Source organism: Ursus arctos, unplaced genomic scaffold (assembly GCF_023065955.2).
Source record: "Ursus arctos isolate Adak ecotype North America unplaced genomic scaffold, UrsArc2.0 scaffold_2, whole genome shotgun sequence".
Classification (NCBI taxonomy): Eukaryota; Metazoa; Chordata; class Mammalia; order Carnivora; family Ursidae; genus Ursus; species Ursus arctos.
Genome location: NW_026622874.1, coordinates 83,273,421 through 83,286,397, shown reverse-complemented (window position 1 = coordinate 83,286,397; position 12,977 = coordinate 83,273,421). Strand labels below are relative to the sequence as shown.

At 41.6% G+C, this 12,977-nt stretch overlaps 1 protein-coding gene across 1 annotated transcript in view; it reads left to right on the top strand.

Moving 5' to 3' along the window:
• COG7 (component of oligomeric golgi complex 7) overlaps positions 1 to 12,977 on the top strand; it is a 75,351-nt gene that overhangs the window by 6,111 nt on the left and 56,263 nt on the right. Inside the window, exon 4 of the mRNA XM_026515603.4 lies at positions 634 to 802. Coding sequence (XP_026371388.1) covers positions 634 to 802 — 169 coding nt within the window. The remainder of the gene's footprint in view (positions 1 to 633; positions 803 to 12,977) is intronic.

The following is a 12,977-nucleotide window of genomic DNA, read 5'->3' as shown; positions in this document are numbered from 1 at the left end:
CTCAGCAGTCCTTAACCGCTCCCTCTTCCCCATCTCTCCCATCTTTCTCTGTAGTTGTTTGTTCTTTGGATGCCTCTGCCACCACTCTGGTCACACTTCCCATTGTCTTTCTCCTAGACCATTGCAGCAGCCACCCATCCCTGCTGGCTCCTGGCCTCTCACAGGCAAACTCAGTTGCTCCCTCCCCTGTGCCCTGGTAGCACCTGAGCCGTGCTCCTTACAATGTGTCCTGATCTTTCTGTCCCTATGTGTTGTGAATTCAGGGGCTGCAGTGTGATCTTCTTTGTGTCTCAAACATCTAATACAGTGTCTGACACGTCGTAGACACCTATTGAGTACTGAAATGAGACATAATTACTGCATTCTTAATTCTTTTAAAAAACGTTTCTTTTTCTTTTTCTTCCTTTTAAGATTTTATTTATTTATTCGAGAGAAAGAGAGGGAGAGTACAAGCAGGGAAAAGGGAGAAGCAGGCTCCCCACTGAGTAGGGAGCCTGATGTGGGGCTCAATCCTAGGACCCTGAGATCATGACCTGAGCTGAAGGCAGATGCTTAACTGACTGAGCCACCCAGGCGCCCCTGGAGGACCTGTGGTCTTTTAAAATAAATATCCTCTATTCTGGTCTTTTATAGGACATAGCTGTGATTTCTGCCAAGCTGACAGGTATGCAGAACAGCTTAATGATGCTTGTTGATACACCAGACTACTCGGAAAAATGTGTGCACTTGGAGGCACTGAAGAACAGGCTGGAGGCCCTGGCCTCTCCGCAGATTGTAGCGGCGTTCACCTCTCAGTCTGTAGGTAAGTGTGGGCCCTCTCTCATCTCTGTGCACACCTCCTCACAAAGGTAAGGCTTTCCAAGTCTTCAACCTTTTGAGTGTCTTACTGTGGATTAAATTATGTAGTTTGGCAGTTAAGTTGTAACTTTATGGGGGTTTCCTTTTTGCAATAATTTATATAAATGTTTTTGAGCATATAGAATAGTTGAGCTAAGCACACGACAAACACACCATCTAGATCCTAGTTTAGCGTTTTACCACATTTGTTTTGTCACATATCTACCCACCCATCCATCTCTGTCCATCCAGGTTCTGTTTGGGATGCATTGCAGAATAACTTACAGATGTCGGCATACTTCACCCTTAAATGCTTCTGCATTCATATCAATAACTAGAGTTCAGGATTGGTTTATGATTCCCTTTTTTGGAGGTAAAATTTACTTTTAGAGAAATGCACACATCTTAGGCATACTGTTTGATGAGTTTTGACCCTTGTCAAATATGATTTTTATTTCCTCTGACCTACTAACGTGGGAAATCCTATTGATAGCATTTCTAATACTGTATTATTCTTGCAACTCACGAACAAGCCCCACATGTTTATGGGATGTCTCTGTGGGTGCACACACATGTGTGTGCATGTTAAAGTCTTACTGGATATTTGCTGGCATTTTATATAGAACTTTTTCATAGAGATCCATTTAGTAAATATCTGTGTGAGGTTTTGCTATCAGGGTTGTGTTGGCCTCATAGAAATGGTTGGGAAGCTTCAGGCTTCCTTATTACTCTGTTAGGTTTTGTTTTTAAAGATTTTATTTATTCATTTGAGAGAGGCACAGAGACAGAGAGAGAACGAGGGGGTTAGGAGAGGCAGGGGGAGAAGCAGGCTCCCGGCCGAGCAGGGAGCCCAACGTGAGGCTCAGTCCCAGGACCCTGGGATCATGACCTAAGCCGAAGGCAGACGCTTAATGACTGAGCCACCCAGGTGCCCTTTTAAGGAACATTTTTATCAAATATTGCCATAGCTCAGATAGAATGCTTTCTATTTGTAGTTCAACTTGGGTGTGAATATTATAACTTCTGCCTTTTTCGTTTGTACTTGCTTTAATATGGCTTTACCCATTTTTTTTTAACCTTCAAACTTTCTGAGATGTTTTATTTTAGACTTGGCTATTGGAGATGGCACATTGTTGAATTTTGATTTTTGATCTAATCCTTGTGCTTTTTAATAAATGACTTTATCCCATTTAGGTTTTTATTTTATTCCAGAAATTCTCAGTCTTTTATGTCTCTATATTTTCTACCTTATGTTTCTCTTTTCTTTGTGTTTTTTCCTCACAGATGATTTGAAAGATATATATAAGTTTTGAGTTTTTCTAGTGATTTAGGATTTCAAATTATACTAAACTAAATTTCTTTTTCAATTTATCAGCCTCCTGAATGAAACACTATCTTCCTCCCCCAGGTCGTGTGCTTTAACTCTTTGTGCTTTCCATTGTCCCTCTTCCCTGCCCAGTCTAGAACATTGCAAGTCATGCTATACTATCTAATTATTCATTATTAATTTTGAAATTATTCATTGTTTTATCATGTGGCTTTTCTCTAAACTTTTAAATATTAGAAAATTTTCATATTTGATATTTTATCTTTACGTAACTGTTTTCTTTTTTCTTTTCTTTTTTTTTTTTTTTAAAGATTTTATTTATTATTAATTTGACAGAGAGACACAGCCAGAGAGAGAGAGGGAACACAAGCAGGGGGAGTGGGAGAGGAAGAAGCAGGCTCCTAGCCGAGGAGCCTGATGTGGGGCTCGATCCCATAACGCTGGGATCACGCCCTGAGCCGAAGGCAGACGCTTAACAACTGTGCCACCCAGGCGCCCCTACATAACTGTTTTCTAACTAATAATTGGTTATTTATGCTCAGGGTCTTGTTTAAATGGATTCAGTGCTCACTTTTTAGACTTTTCAGCCCACGTGTTCCCCATTTATTAATTTTTTGAGGCTTCTCTTCATGACCAGCATTTTGTTTTCAAGTAGATTTTTTTTTGCCTCAGGAAGGGCATAGGGATTATATGTACAGCCTCAGTGTTTATGTAGGAAAGAATGTCTTTCTGTTGCTTTTACACATAGAAGAAAATGGCTGCATTTGGAATTTTTGGATCACACTGTTTTTCCTTTAGAATTCTGGAAACCTTGCTTCTGCGTCTTCTGCCAACTGTATTTGGCTGATAAACATGAGACTGGCTTCCTTCCTTCCTTCCTTCCTTCCTTCCTTCTTTTTTTTTTTTTTTTGTTGTTTGTTTGTTTCTTTTCCTTGAATAGTTAAAACAGGTGTTAGCAAGCACTTTCTGTAAAGGGCCGGGTAGTAAATATTTTGGGCTGTCTGGGCCATGTGCTCTCTGTCACCAATACTTAACTCTGCAGTTGTAGTGTGAAAGCCTGTGTGTAAATGAGTGGGCTTCTCTGTGTTCCAGTAAAATTTTATGACAAAACCAGGTGGTGATTTGGCCTGCTGGCTCATCATTTGCTGACTTCTGGCTTAAAAGATTCTTTCTTTTACCGTATGGTTTAGTTACTTCACTAGATTATTTTTCAGTTTGGGAAAAATATTTTTATGGAACATAATGTGAGCTCTTTTTATTTGCTGATTCATGTCTTTCTCCATTTCTAGAAAATTTCTTTCTTAAAAATTTTTTTTCTATTCCATTTGTTTTCCATTTTTGAGAACATCAACTGTCTGTCCATCAGGTCTCTGTTTCCCCCTCCCTTTATGTCGTGTTCTCTCTGGTCTATTTTAGCTCTTTATTGACTCTCACCGTAGTCTTTTTTTATTTTTCCAAAAGATTGTTTTCCGTTTCACCAATAGCATCCTTTTTCTTTCCTTCCTCCTTCCCTCCCTCCCTCCCTTCCTTTCTTCCTAAAGATTTTATTTATTTATTTGAGAGAGAGATAGCAAGAGAGAGCACGAGTTGGGTGGAGGGGCACAGGGAGAGGGAGAAGCAGGTGCCCCACTGAGCAGGGAACCCGATGCGGGGCTCGATCGCAGGACGCTGGGATCGTGACCAGAGCCGAAGACAGATGCTTAACTGACTGAGCCACCCAGGTGTCCCAAGTCCTTTGCCCTTTTTAAAATCAGGTTATTTATTTTTTATTGTTGAATTATAGGAGTTTGTTATATAGTCCAGATATTAATCCCTGATCAGATATATGATTTGTATACTTGCATTCTGTGGGTTGTCTTTTCATTCTATTTATAGTGTCCTTTGATGCACAAGTCTTAAATTTTGATGTAGTCTAATATATCTGTGTTTAATTTTATTGCTTGTGTTTTTGGGGTCGTAAGTAAGAAACTATTGCCAAATCCAATGTCATGAAACTTATCCCATTTTCTTCTAAGAGTTGATAGTTTTAGCTCTTACATGTAGCTCTTTGATCCATTTTAAGTTAATTTTTGTATATGGTGTAAGGGTCCAGCTTCTTACTTTTGCATGTGGATATCCAGTTTTCTGAGCATCATTTGTTGTCCTTTCCCCATTGAATGGCCTTGACACCCTTGTTGAAAGTCATGTGACTGTATATGCGAAGGTTTATTTCTGGGCTCTCTATTCTCTTCTGTTGGTCATGTCTATCCTTATGCCAGTACCACACTGTTACCCCCCCCCCCCACACACACATTGTTTTGATTATTGTAGCTTTGTTTTGAAATCATGTAGTATGTTTTGAAATCATGAAGTGTGAGACCACCAATGTTACTCTTCTTTTTCAAGATTGTTTTGTCTATTTGGGGGTCCCTTGAAATGCCATATAAATTCTAGGATGGGTTTTTCTGTTTCTCCAGCAGACACCATTGGGATTTTGATAGGGATTGCATTGAATCTGTAGATGGCTTTGGGTAGTTTTGCCATCTTAACAGTATTAAGTATTCCAGTCGATGAACATGGGATGTTTTTTCATTTATTTGTGTCTTCTTTAATTTCTTTCAGCAGTGTTTTTTTGTTTTCAGAGTACAAGTCTTTCAGGTCCTTGTTACATTTATTCCTAAGTATTTTATCTTTTTGATGCTACTGTAAATGAAAATTTTTAAAAATTTCCTCCTCAGATTGTTCATTGTCAGTATATAGAAAAACAACTGATTTTTTTTTTTAAAGATTTTATTTATTCATTTGAGAGAGAGAGAGACAGAGACAGAGAGCACAAGCAGGGGGAGAAGCGGAGGGAGAGGAAGAAGCAGACTCCATGCTGAGCTGGGAGCCCGATGTGGGGCTTGATCCCAGGACCTGGAGATCATGACCTGAACTGAAGGCAGACACCCAACCATCTGAGCCACCCAGGCACCCCAACACAACTGATTTTTGTGTGTTGATTTTGTATCCTACAACTTTGCCAAATTCACTTATTAGTTCTAATAGGTATTTTTGTGGAATCTTTAGGGTTTTCTGATTATAATATCATATCATCTGCAAGCAAAGATAATTTTACTTCTTGCTTTTCTCTTAGAATGCTTTTAATTTCTCTTTCATGCCTCATTGGTCTGGCTAAGACTTCCAGCACTAAGGTGAATAAAGGTGGCAAAAGCAGGCATTTTTGTCTTGTTCCTGATCTCAGAGGAAGAGTTTGAAATAGCTTTTCACCATTGAGTATTAATTATGTCAGCTGGGGGCTTTTCATGTACGGCCTCTATTACATTGACATAGTTTGCTTCTATTCCTAGTTTGTTGAGTTATATCATGAAAAGTGTTGAATTTTATCAAATTCTTTTCTTCATTATTTGAGATGATCATGTGAATTTTGTCCATCAGTCTGTTAATATGGTATATTACATTGACTGATTTTCATATCTTGAACCATCCTTGCATCTCAGCAATAGATTCTACTTGGCTGTAGAGTATTATCCTTTTAATGTGCTGCTGATTTTAGTTTGCTAGTATTTCGTCAAGGATTTTTGCATCAGTATTCATTAGGGATGTGGCACCTGGGTGGCTCAGTTGGTTAAGTGTGTGACTTTTGATTTCTGCTCTGGTCATGATCTCAGGATCATGAGATTGAGCCCTGTGTTGGGCTCTGTGCTGGGTGTGGAGTCTGCTTGAGCACTCCACCGCTGCTTGAGTGCACGTGTGCTCTCTCTCTCTCTCTCAAAAAAAAAAAAACCATCAGGGATATTGATCTGTAGGTTTCTTGTATTGTCTTTGTCTGGCTTTGGATTGGCGTAATGCTGGCCTCATAGAATGAGTTAGAAAGTGTTTCCCTCCCTTCAGTGTTTTGGAAGAGTTTGAGAAGTATTGGTAATAATTTTTCTTTAAATGTCTAGTATATTCACCAGCCATTTGGTGTGCTTTTCTTTGTTGAAAGGTTTTGGATACTGATTCAATCTCCTTACTAGTTTTAGATCCATTTAGATTTCTTATTTCTTCATGATTCAGTCTTGGTAGATTGTGTGTGTCTAAGAATTTGTTCATTACATCTAGTTAATCCAATTTGTTGGTGTATAATTGTCCATAGTATTTATTTATTTTATTTTTAATTTATTTACTTAAAAAATATTTATTTATTTGAGAGAGAAAGAGAGTAGGAGCACAAGCTTTGGGAGAGGGAGAGGGAGAAGCAGACACCCTGCTGAGCACAGAGCCTGACATGGGGCTCGCTCCCAGGACATGGAGGCCATAATGTGAGCTGAAGTCACACGTTTAACCAACTGAGCCACCCAGGCACCCCTATTTTTTTTTTTTAAGATTTTATTTATTTATTTGACAGAGACAGCCAGCGAGAGAGGGAACACAAGCAGGGGGAGTGGGAGAGGAAGAAGCAGGCTCCCAGCAGAGGAGCCTGATGTGGGGCTCGATCCCAGAACGCTGGGATCACGCCCTGAGCCGAAGGCAGACGCTTAACGACTGCGCCACCCAGGCGCCCCTATTTTTTTTTTTTTAAGTAGGTTCCATGCCCAACACAGGACTTGAACTCAGAACTCTGAGATCAAGACCTGAGATCAGGAGTTTGACACTCCACCAACTGAGCAATTCAGGCGCCCCCCCCTCCCGTAGTATTTTCTTACAATCCTTTTTATTTCTGTAAGATCAGTAGTAGTGTCCTTCCTTTCATTTCTGACTTTATTTGAAATACCTTCTCTCTTTTTCGTAGTGAATCTAAGTAAAAGTTTGCCAATTTTGTTCATCTTTTCAAAGAACAAACTCTTGGTTTTGTTGGTTTTTCTTTTTCTTTTGCTCTATTACATTGATCTCTGCTCTGATCTTTATTATTTCTTCCCTTCTGCTACCTTTTGGTTTAGTTTGTTCTTTTTTTTTTTCCTAGTTCTTGAGGATATAGAGTTTAGGTTGTTGGCTTGAGATCTTTCTTCTTTTTTAAGGTAGGTATTTACAGCTATAAATGAGCCCTTAGTGCTGCTTGTGTGGCATCCTGGACATTTTGGTATGTTGTGTTTTTATTTTCATTTGTCTCAAGATAATTCCTCATTTCCCTTATGGTATCTTCTTTGACCCATTGGTTGTTTAAGACTGTTGTTTAATCTCCATATATTTGTGAATTTTCCCATAGTTTTTTCTTCTTTTGATTTCTAGTTTTATTTCATTATGATTGGAAAGGATATATGATTTCCGTCTTAGTTATACTTGTCTTCTGGCCTCAGATATGATCTATCCTGGAGAATGTTTCATGGGCACTTGAGAAAAATATGTATTCTGCTGTTGTTGGGTGGAGTGTTCTCTGTGTGTGCGTGTGTGTGTGTGTGTGTGTGTGTGTGTGTGTGTGTATGTGTTGGGTCTAATTGGTTTATGGTGGTGGTAAAGTCCTCGACTTCCTTATTATCCTCTCTCTGCTTGTTCTTGAAGTGCTCTCATGATGGACCTTCTGCACGCTCTGTTCCTTCTCTTTTTTCCCCTCCCTGTGTTACTTTTGCACAGGTCCTATTGTGGGGTTTTCTTGGTTTGTTTTTGTTTCTGCTTAGTCATATTTATACGTGGCTGCTTTTTTCTGGGCTTGCTCTTTACTGGAAACTAACGTGCGATCTCCAAAGAAGCCCCTCCTTGTTTACCTGGGCTTTGTTGAGAACTCTCCTCTTGCCCTTGAATTAAAGGCTGCGTTCTGTGTTGTGCTCTTCAGTGGCCTAAAGAGAACGGATTCAGGACTCATTTCCAGCTTTTTCACTCCATAACATACCCATTTGTCAGTCGTCTGTTTGGAGATGGGATCCAGGACTGGAGTTGGGCTGCGGAAAGTCACCATCTGGCAGCTTTGTTCCTCCCATTTTCTCATGAATGTGTTGCAGCTACAGACCCACGGAGCTCGTGGATGTGGTTGGGGTGCACCTCTGGTTAGGTGGTGTTGGAGAAGAAATTAGCAATGGAGGTGGGGAGGTGGTGCCTCTGTGAATTTGAGTGCTTTTCCTTTCCTTCTGGAGGGGTTCGCTACTGAAATCAGGTTTGAATGATGCCCTTTGGGTCAAGATTATGGGCCTTGGTGGTGAGGGCAAACTATATTTGACTGCTTTTGTTCACAGATTTAAATCAGGCTTGATTCTAGACTCACTCTCTGTAGGCAGGATGGATTCGGAAGGGGGAAATTGCTTTTTTTAGCTGCTGCTGGGCTGAAGCGGAGATAAGCCTTCTCCCCTTGCCTGGACCAGACCTCCTCTTTGCTCCCTGTCTCCACCTTGTCCTGCCATGCTCAGCCGCTCCCTGCCGGTAGTCCCAGTGCTCCTGTCATCCCCACTCAGCTTGGGCCAAAGTGACTGGGTATCTGATTACTTTCTCTGAAGTTCTGTAGTACAGATATTTCCCCGGCTTCAGCACGGACGAAATGGTATTGTATTTTTCTCCTGGTGGTGATTTTTGGTGAGCATCAGGAAGCTTTCCCCCCCACCCAAAATAATGTGCTCTTTCATCAGATATATTTCCTGGAAGGCCAAGGTGCTTTTTTATCTAACAGTTTTTATTTTTATTTTTTTTAAGGTTATTTATTTATTTGACAGAGAGAGAGAGCGTGTGAGCACAAACAGGGGGAGCGGGAGAGGGTGAGGGAGAAGCAGGCTCCCCACTGAGCAGAGAGTCCGATGCAGGGCTTGATCCCAGGACTCTGGGATCATGACCTGAGCTGAAGGCGGACACTTAACCGACTGAGCCACCCAGGTGCCCCTATCAAACAGTTTTTAAAGGGAAATCTCTGGAAGTGCCTGGGTGGCTCAGTTGGCTAAGCATCCAGCTCTTTATCTCAGGGTCTTAAGTTCCGTGGACCTACTTAAAAAAGGGGGGGAGGGGTGCCTGGGTGGCACAGCGGTTAAGCGTCTGCCTTCGGCTCAGGGCGTGATCCTGGCGTTATGGGATCGAGCCCCACATCAGGCTCCTCTGCTATGAGCCTGCTTCTTCCTCTCCCACTCCCCCTGCTTGTGCTCCCTCTCTCGCTGGCTGTCTCTCTGTCGAATAAATAAATAAAATCTTAAAAAAAAAGGGGGGGGGGAATCACCGCTAAATTAGTACCTCCCCAACACCTTATCCCTTTCCATCTCTCTGCTTATAGTGACAGTCTCCAAGCTCACATGCCTATTTTAGTCTACACAACCAACCAATAATTTGGTTACATTGAAGTAACTTTTTAAAAAAAGGTTTTATTTATTTATTTGAGAGAGAGAGAGAGAGAGAGAGAGAACAAGCAGGGGGAGTGGCAGGCAGAGGGAGAAGCAGACTCCCTGTTGAGCAGGGAGCCTGATGCGGGACTCGATCCTAGGACCCTGGGATCATGAACTGAGCCGAAGGCAGATGCTTAACCGACTGAGCCATCCAGGCGTCCCTGAAGCAACTTTTTGTAGCAGTTTTACATGTAGCAGGAAGATTCCTTCATCTAAGGGATCATGGGAAAATAATAAGCATCTTAGGACAAATAGACATCTTCCAGCTCATGGATTCCTGCCCATCAAAGTGAGATCTGCCAACAGATTTCCAAAGCCTAGCTGGGTTATCATCGCAGTAGTTGCGCTCACAGATTTTCCTTCTCAACAGGTATAAAAAGTTGGGTACCTGTTTGTGCAGTTAAAAATTTTTTTTCTTCTCTTTTAACGTCTTTCTGAGATGGTAGCATCTGAGTTTTGGCCACAAGGGGGCAGATGAGTGCCAGAGATGGTGCAGCTGAACGACTGTCCTAAGGCTGTCGCCCTGGCTTCTCAGCTGTGAGCCTGGAAGCAGGTGCTCCCATTCAGTCCTTTCTTCTGCTCTTGGGAAAATATGTAAGAAACTACTTGATATTAATACCAGAATTTGGCTCTTAGAGTACATTGCTATGTGTGGCATGCTGATGTTTACCAAATTATTTACTTATTCCTCAAGCCACCAAATATGGGAACATTTAAGGGGTTGAGTTTGTTTGCTTTTGTACAATTCCTATCTGGTGTAATTCAAAGTAGGCATTCCGAAAGGATAACTCCCTTTTAAATATTATTTTAAAATACTGATTATGTGAGGAAAAGCAGGGAATGCAAGGATGAATAAGATAAGGTTGCCGTCCTTCAGGGACCTTACAGCTTGGTGAGGGTGAGGCCAGGAAAGAACAAGTACACAAATAATAAAATGATTTACAAGATGGAATGTGAAAGCTGCCTTAGCCGTCCCCAGGATGAAGGGAAACGATGATAGAAAATCAAGGAAGCTTTTCTGAAAGAGCTAATATATGTGCAGATCTTTGAAAGAGAGATGAATTTTTAAAAAATGTTTAATTGTTTCTGATTATAAAAGTAATACAGGTTATTGAGAATTAGAAAGATATACACAAATATAAAAATGAAGATGATTTACCAGTGAACTCAGCACCCAGAGATGACTTAATATTTTCTTCTAGTTTTTTCCTGTGAGTGTGCACCTGTATCTTTTAAGGCAGGACTATCCATTGAGTATATACAATTTTGTACCTTGTTTTTCCCCCCTGTGAGCACTGCAGCATGAGCATTTTCTCATGGGCATAGGATTTTGATAGGTGGGGAGGAATGTTTTCCGGCAAAGGAACAACATACATAGGAGTGGTATAGAAATGGGAAAACGCAGGGGCAGTTGTGGGAGTAACAGGTAAGCCCATTTCAATGGAGTGAACATTGGGAAATGGTCAGATGAGGCTGGACAGGAGAGCTGGGGACAGAGCATAGTTTGCCTTGAACAGACTGAGGAGTTTCTATCCGGGGAAGAATTTCATGGCTATTAGCAGTTTATTAGTAAATCTGCTGAGGGCTGTGGCCGAGTGGAAGGAGTGTGGACCTGGGAGATGGACAAGCCAATTTTGAAATCTTTGGGCTGCTGCCTCTGAGCAATGAGACCTCAGTTTCCTTCATAGTAAAAGGAGTACGGAAATTGCACCAACGAGTCCTACGCTCCTGGTTCCAAGGGAGGCACTCCGTGAACATTACTCCTTTCTCTTGGACCCCCATTCAAGTTTTCCTGGCTCTCACAGTAACCCAAATGGAATAAGTCCTAAGAGATCAGTCGGGAACTCTCGAAGGTTCTGTTTGAATGAGAGCAGCAGCCGCGTTTCTAAAAAGCCATCTAGCTCACCGGATGGAGCTACACTACAAATTGGAAGTCCAGACCAACAAGTGACTTCATCGGTTTCATTTTTCCATTTCTTGAATTCAGTTAAAATTTGTTCCCCTCACCAACCGTGATGAAAAAGTTAAACAGTACTGGAGGTCTTACTGGGGAGAAGAACATTTTTTCCCTCTACCACTTTATTCCCCAGTCCTGATCCCAGGAGAGCACTTTTAATTCTCAGAGCTGTTTTCTCCGGCATTTGACTTTATATTTTTGCATAATACATTTATTAACTTATTTTTATTTTTTTTTAAAAGATTTTATTTATTTATTTGACAGAGATAGAGGCAGCCAGCGAGAGAGGGAACACAAGCAGGGGGAGTGGGAGAGGAAGAAGCAGGCTCATAGCGGAAGAGCCTGATGTGGGGCTCGATCCCATAACACCAGGATCACGCCCTGAGCCAAAGGCAGACGCTTAACCGCTGTGCCACCCAGGCGCCCCCTATTAACTTATTTTTAAAGATTTATTTCCAAGAGAGAGAAAACACGCACATGCGTGCATGGTTGGGGGCGAGAGGGGGGCAGCTGTGCAGAGGAAGAGGGTGAGAGAGAATCTAAAGCAAACTCCCCGCTGAGCACAGAGCCCAACGCAGGGCTTGATCCCATGACCCTAAGATCATGACCTGAGCCAAAATCAAGAGTCGGGTGCTTAACCGACTGAGCCACCCAGGTGCCCCTTTGCATAATACATTTATTATTTTATTTCCTTGTATATTAATTTTAGGCATTGTCTATTGACTTCCTATTGTTATAGCTAGGGATTTCGCTTTCGTACCACTCCTCTCTCCCCTCTCCATTCTCCTTGTATACCATTGTTTTTAATTGAACTAATAAATAGTGTTTATGTTATCACAACTTTATAAGCTCCGTTCATTTTTGCAGAGTCAGGTTCGGCACTATGATTTTAATTCCTTTCCTCTTCAGCTTCACTTCATCTTTAAGTTTCTGGCTGCCTTTTTAATTCCCTCTCATTCTTGCTACCATCCACTGGCCTTCATTTTTTTCCAAAATGGGAGTAAGGCATTCGGAGTTCCTTTCCCCTTTTCCCCGGAGACGTTCCTTCTGTAACTGTCCCCTCTTCTCTGAACTGGATCAGGACAGCTCCTGGAATTCTTGGCTGGGTCTGAGGTTTAAACTGTTGCATCTGTCAGTTGTCATTTTGGACAAGTCACGGGAGTTAGATGATGGAACCTGACCGAGAGACGGTCTTGGCACATCTGGTTGTATGATCTTGACAGGCTTATTTATTCTGTTGCCAATTTCTCCATCTTCTGGCCTCGTAGGGTTGCACTGAGGTTGAAGTGAGGTTATATAAGTGGAGATGCTTTGGAAGAAGTGTGAATGTAAAAGGGTGACAGCTAGCTTCTCCACAGTGCAATTTTCTTATGTTGTTACCTATGTTGTATATCGAAGGCCTTTGATAGTATCCTCACCTCTGTTTATATTTATTGATACATTCAAGCAGGTATTCTCTTTCTTCAGGAAAAATGAATGACAGAGAGTGGGGGAAGGGTGAGGGGTAGCCCTCTCAGTCACATGCCTGGGGGTGTTGTCCGTGTCTATACCTAGATGGAACCAGGGTGAAGTGGTACAGATGGGTGCAGTGGGGGAAATATTT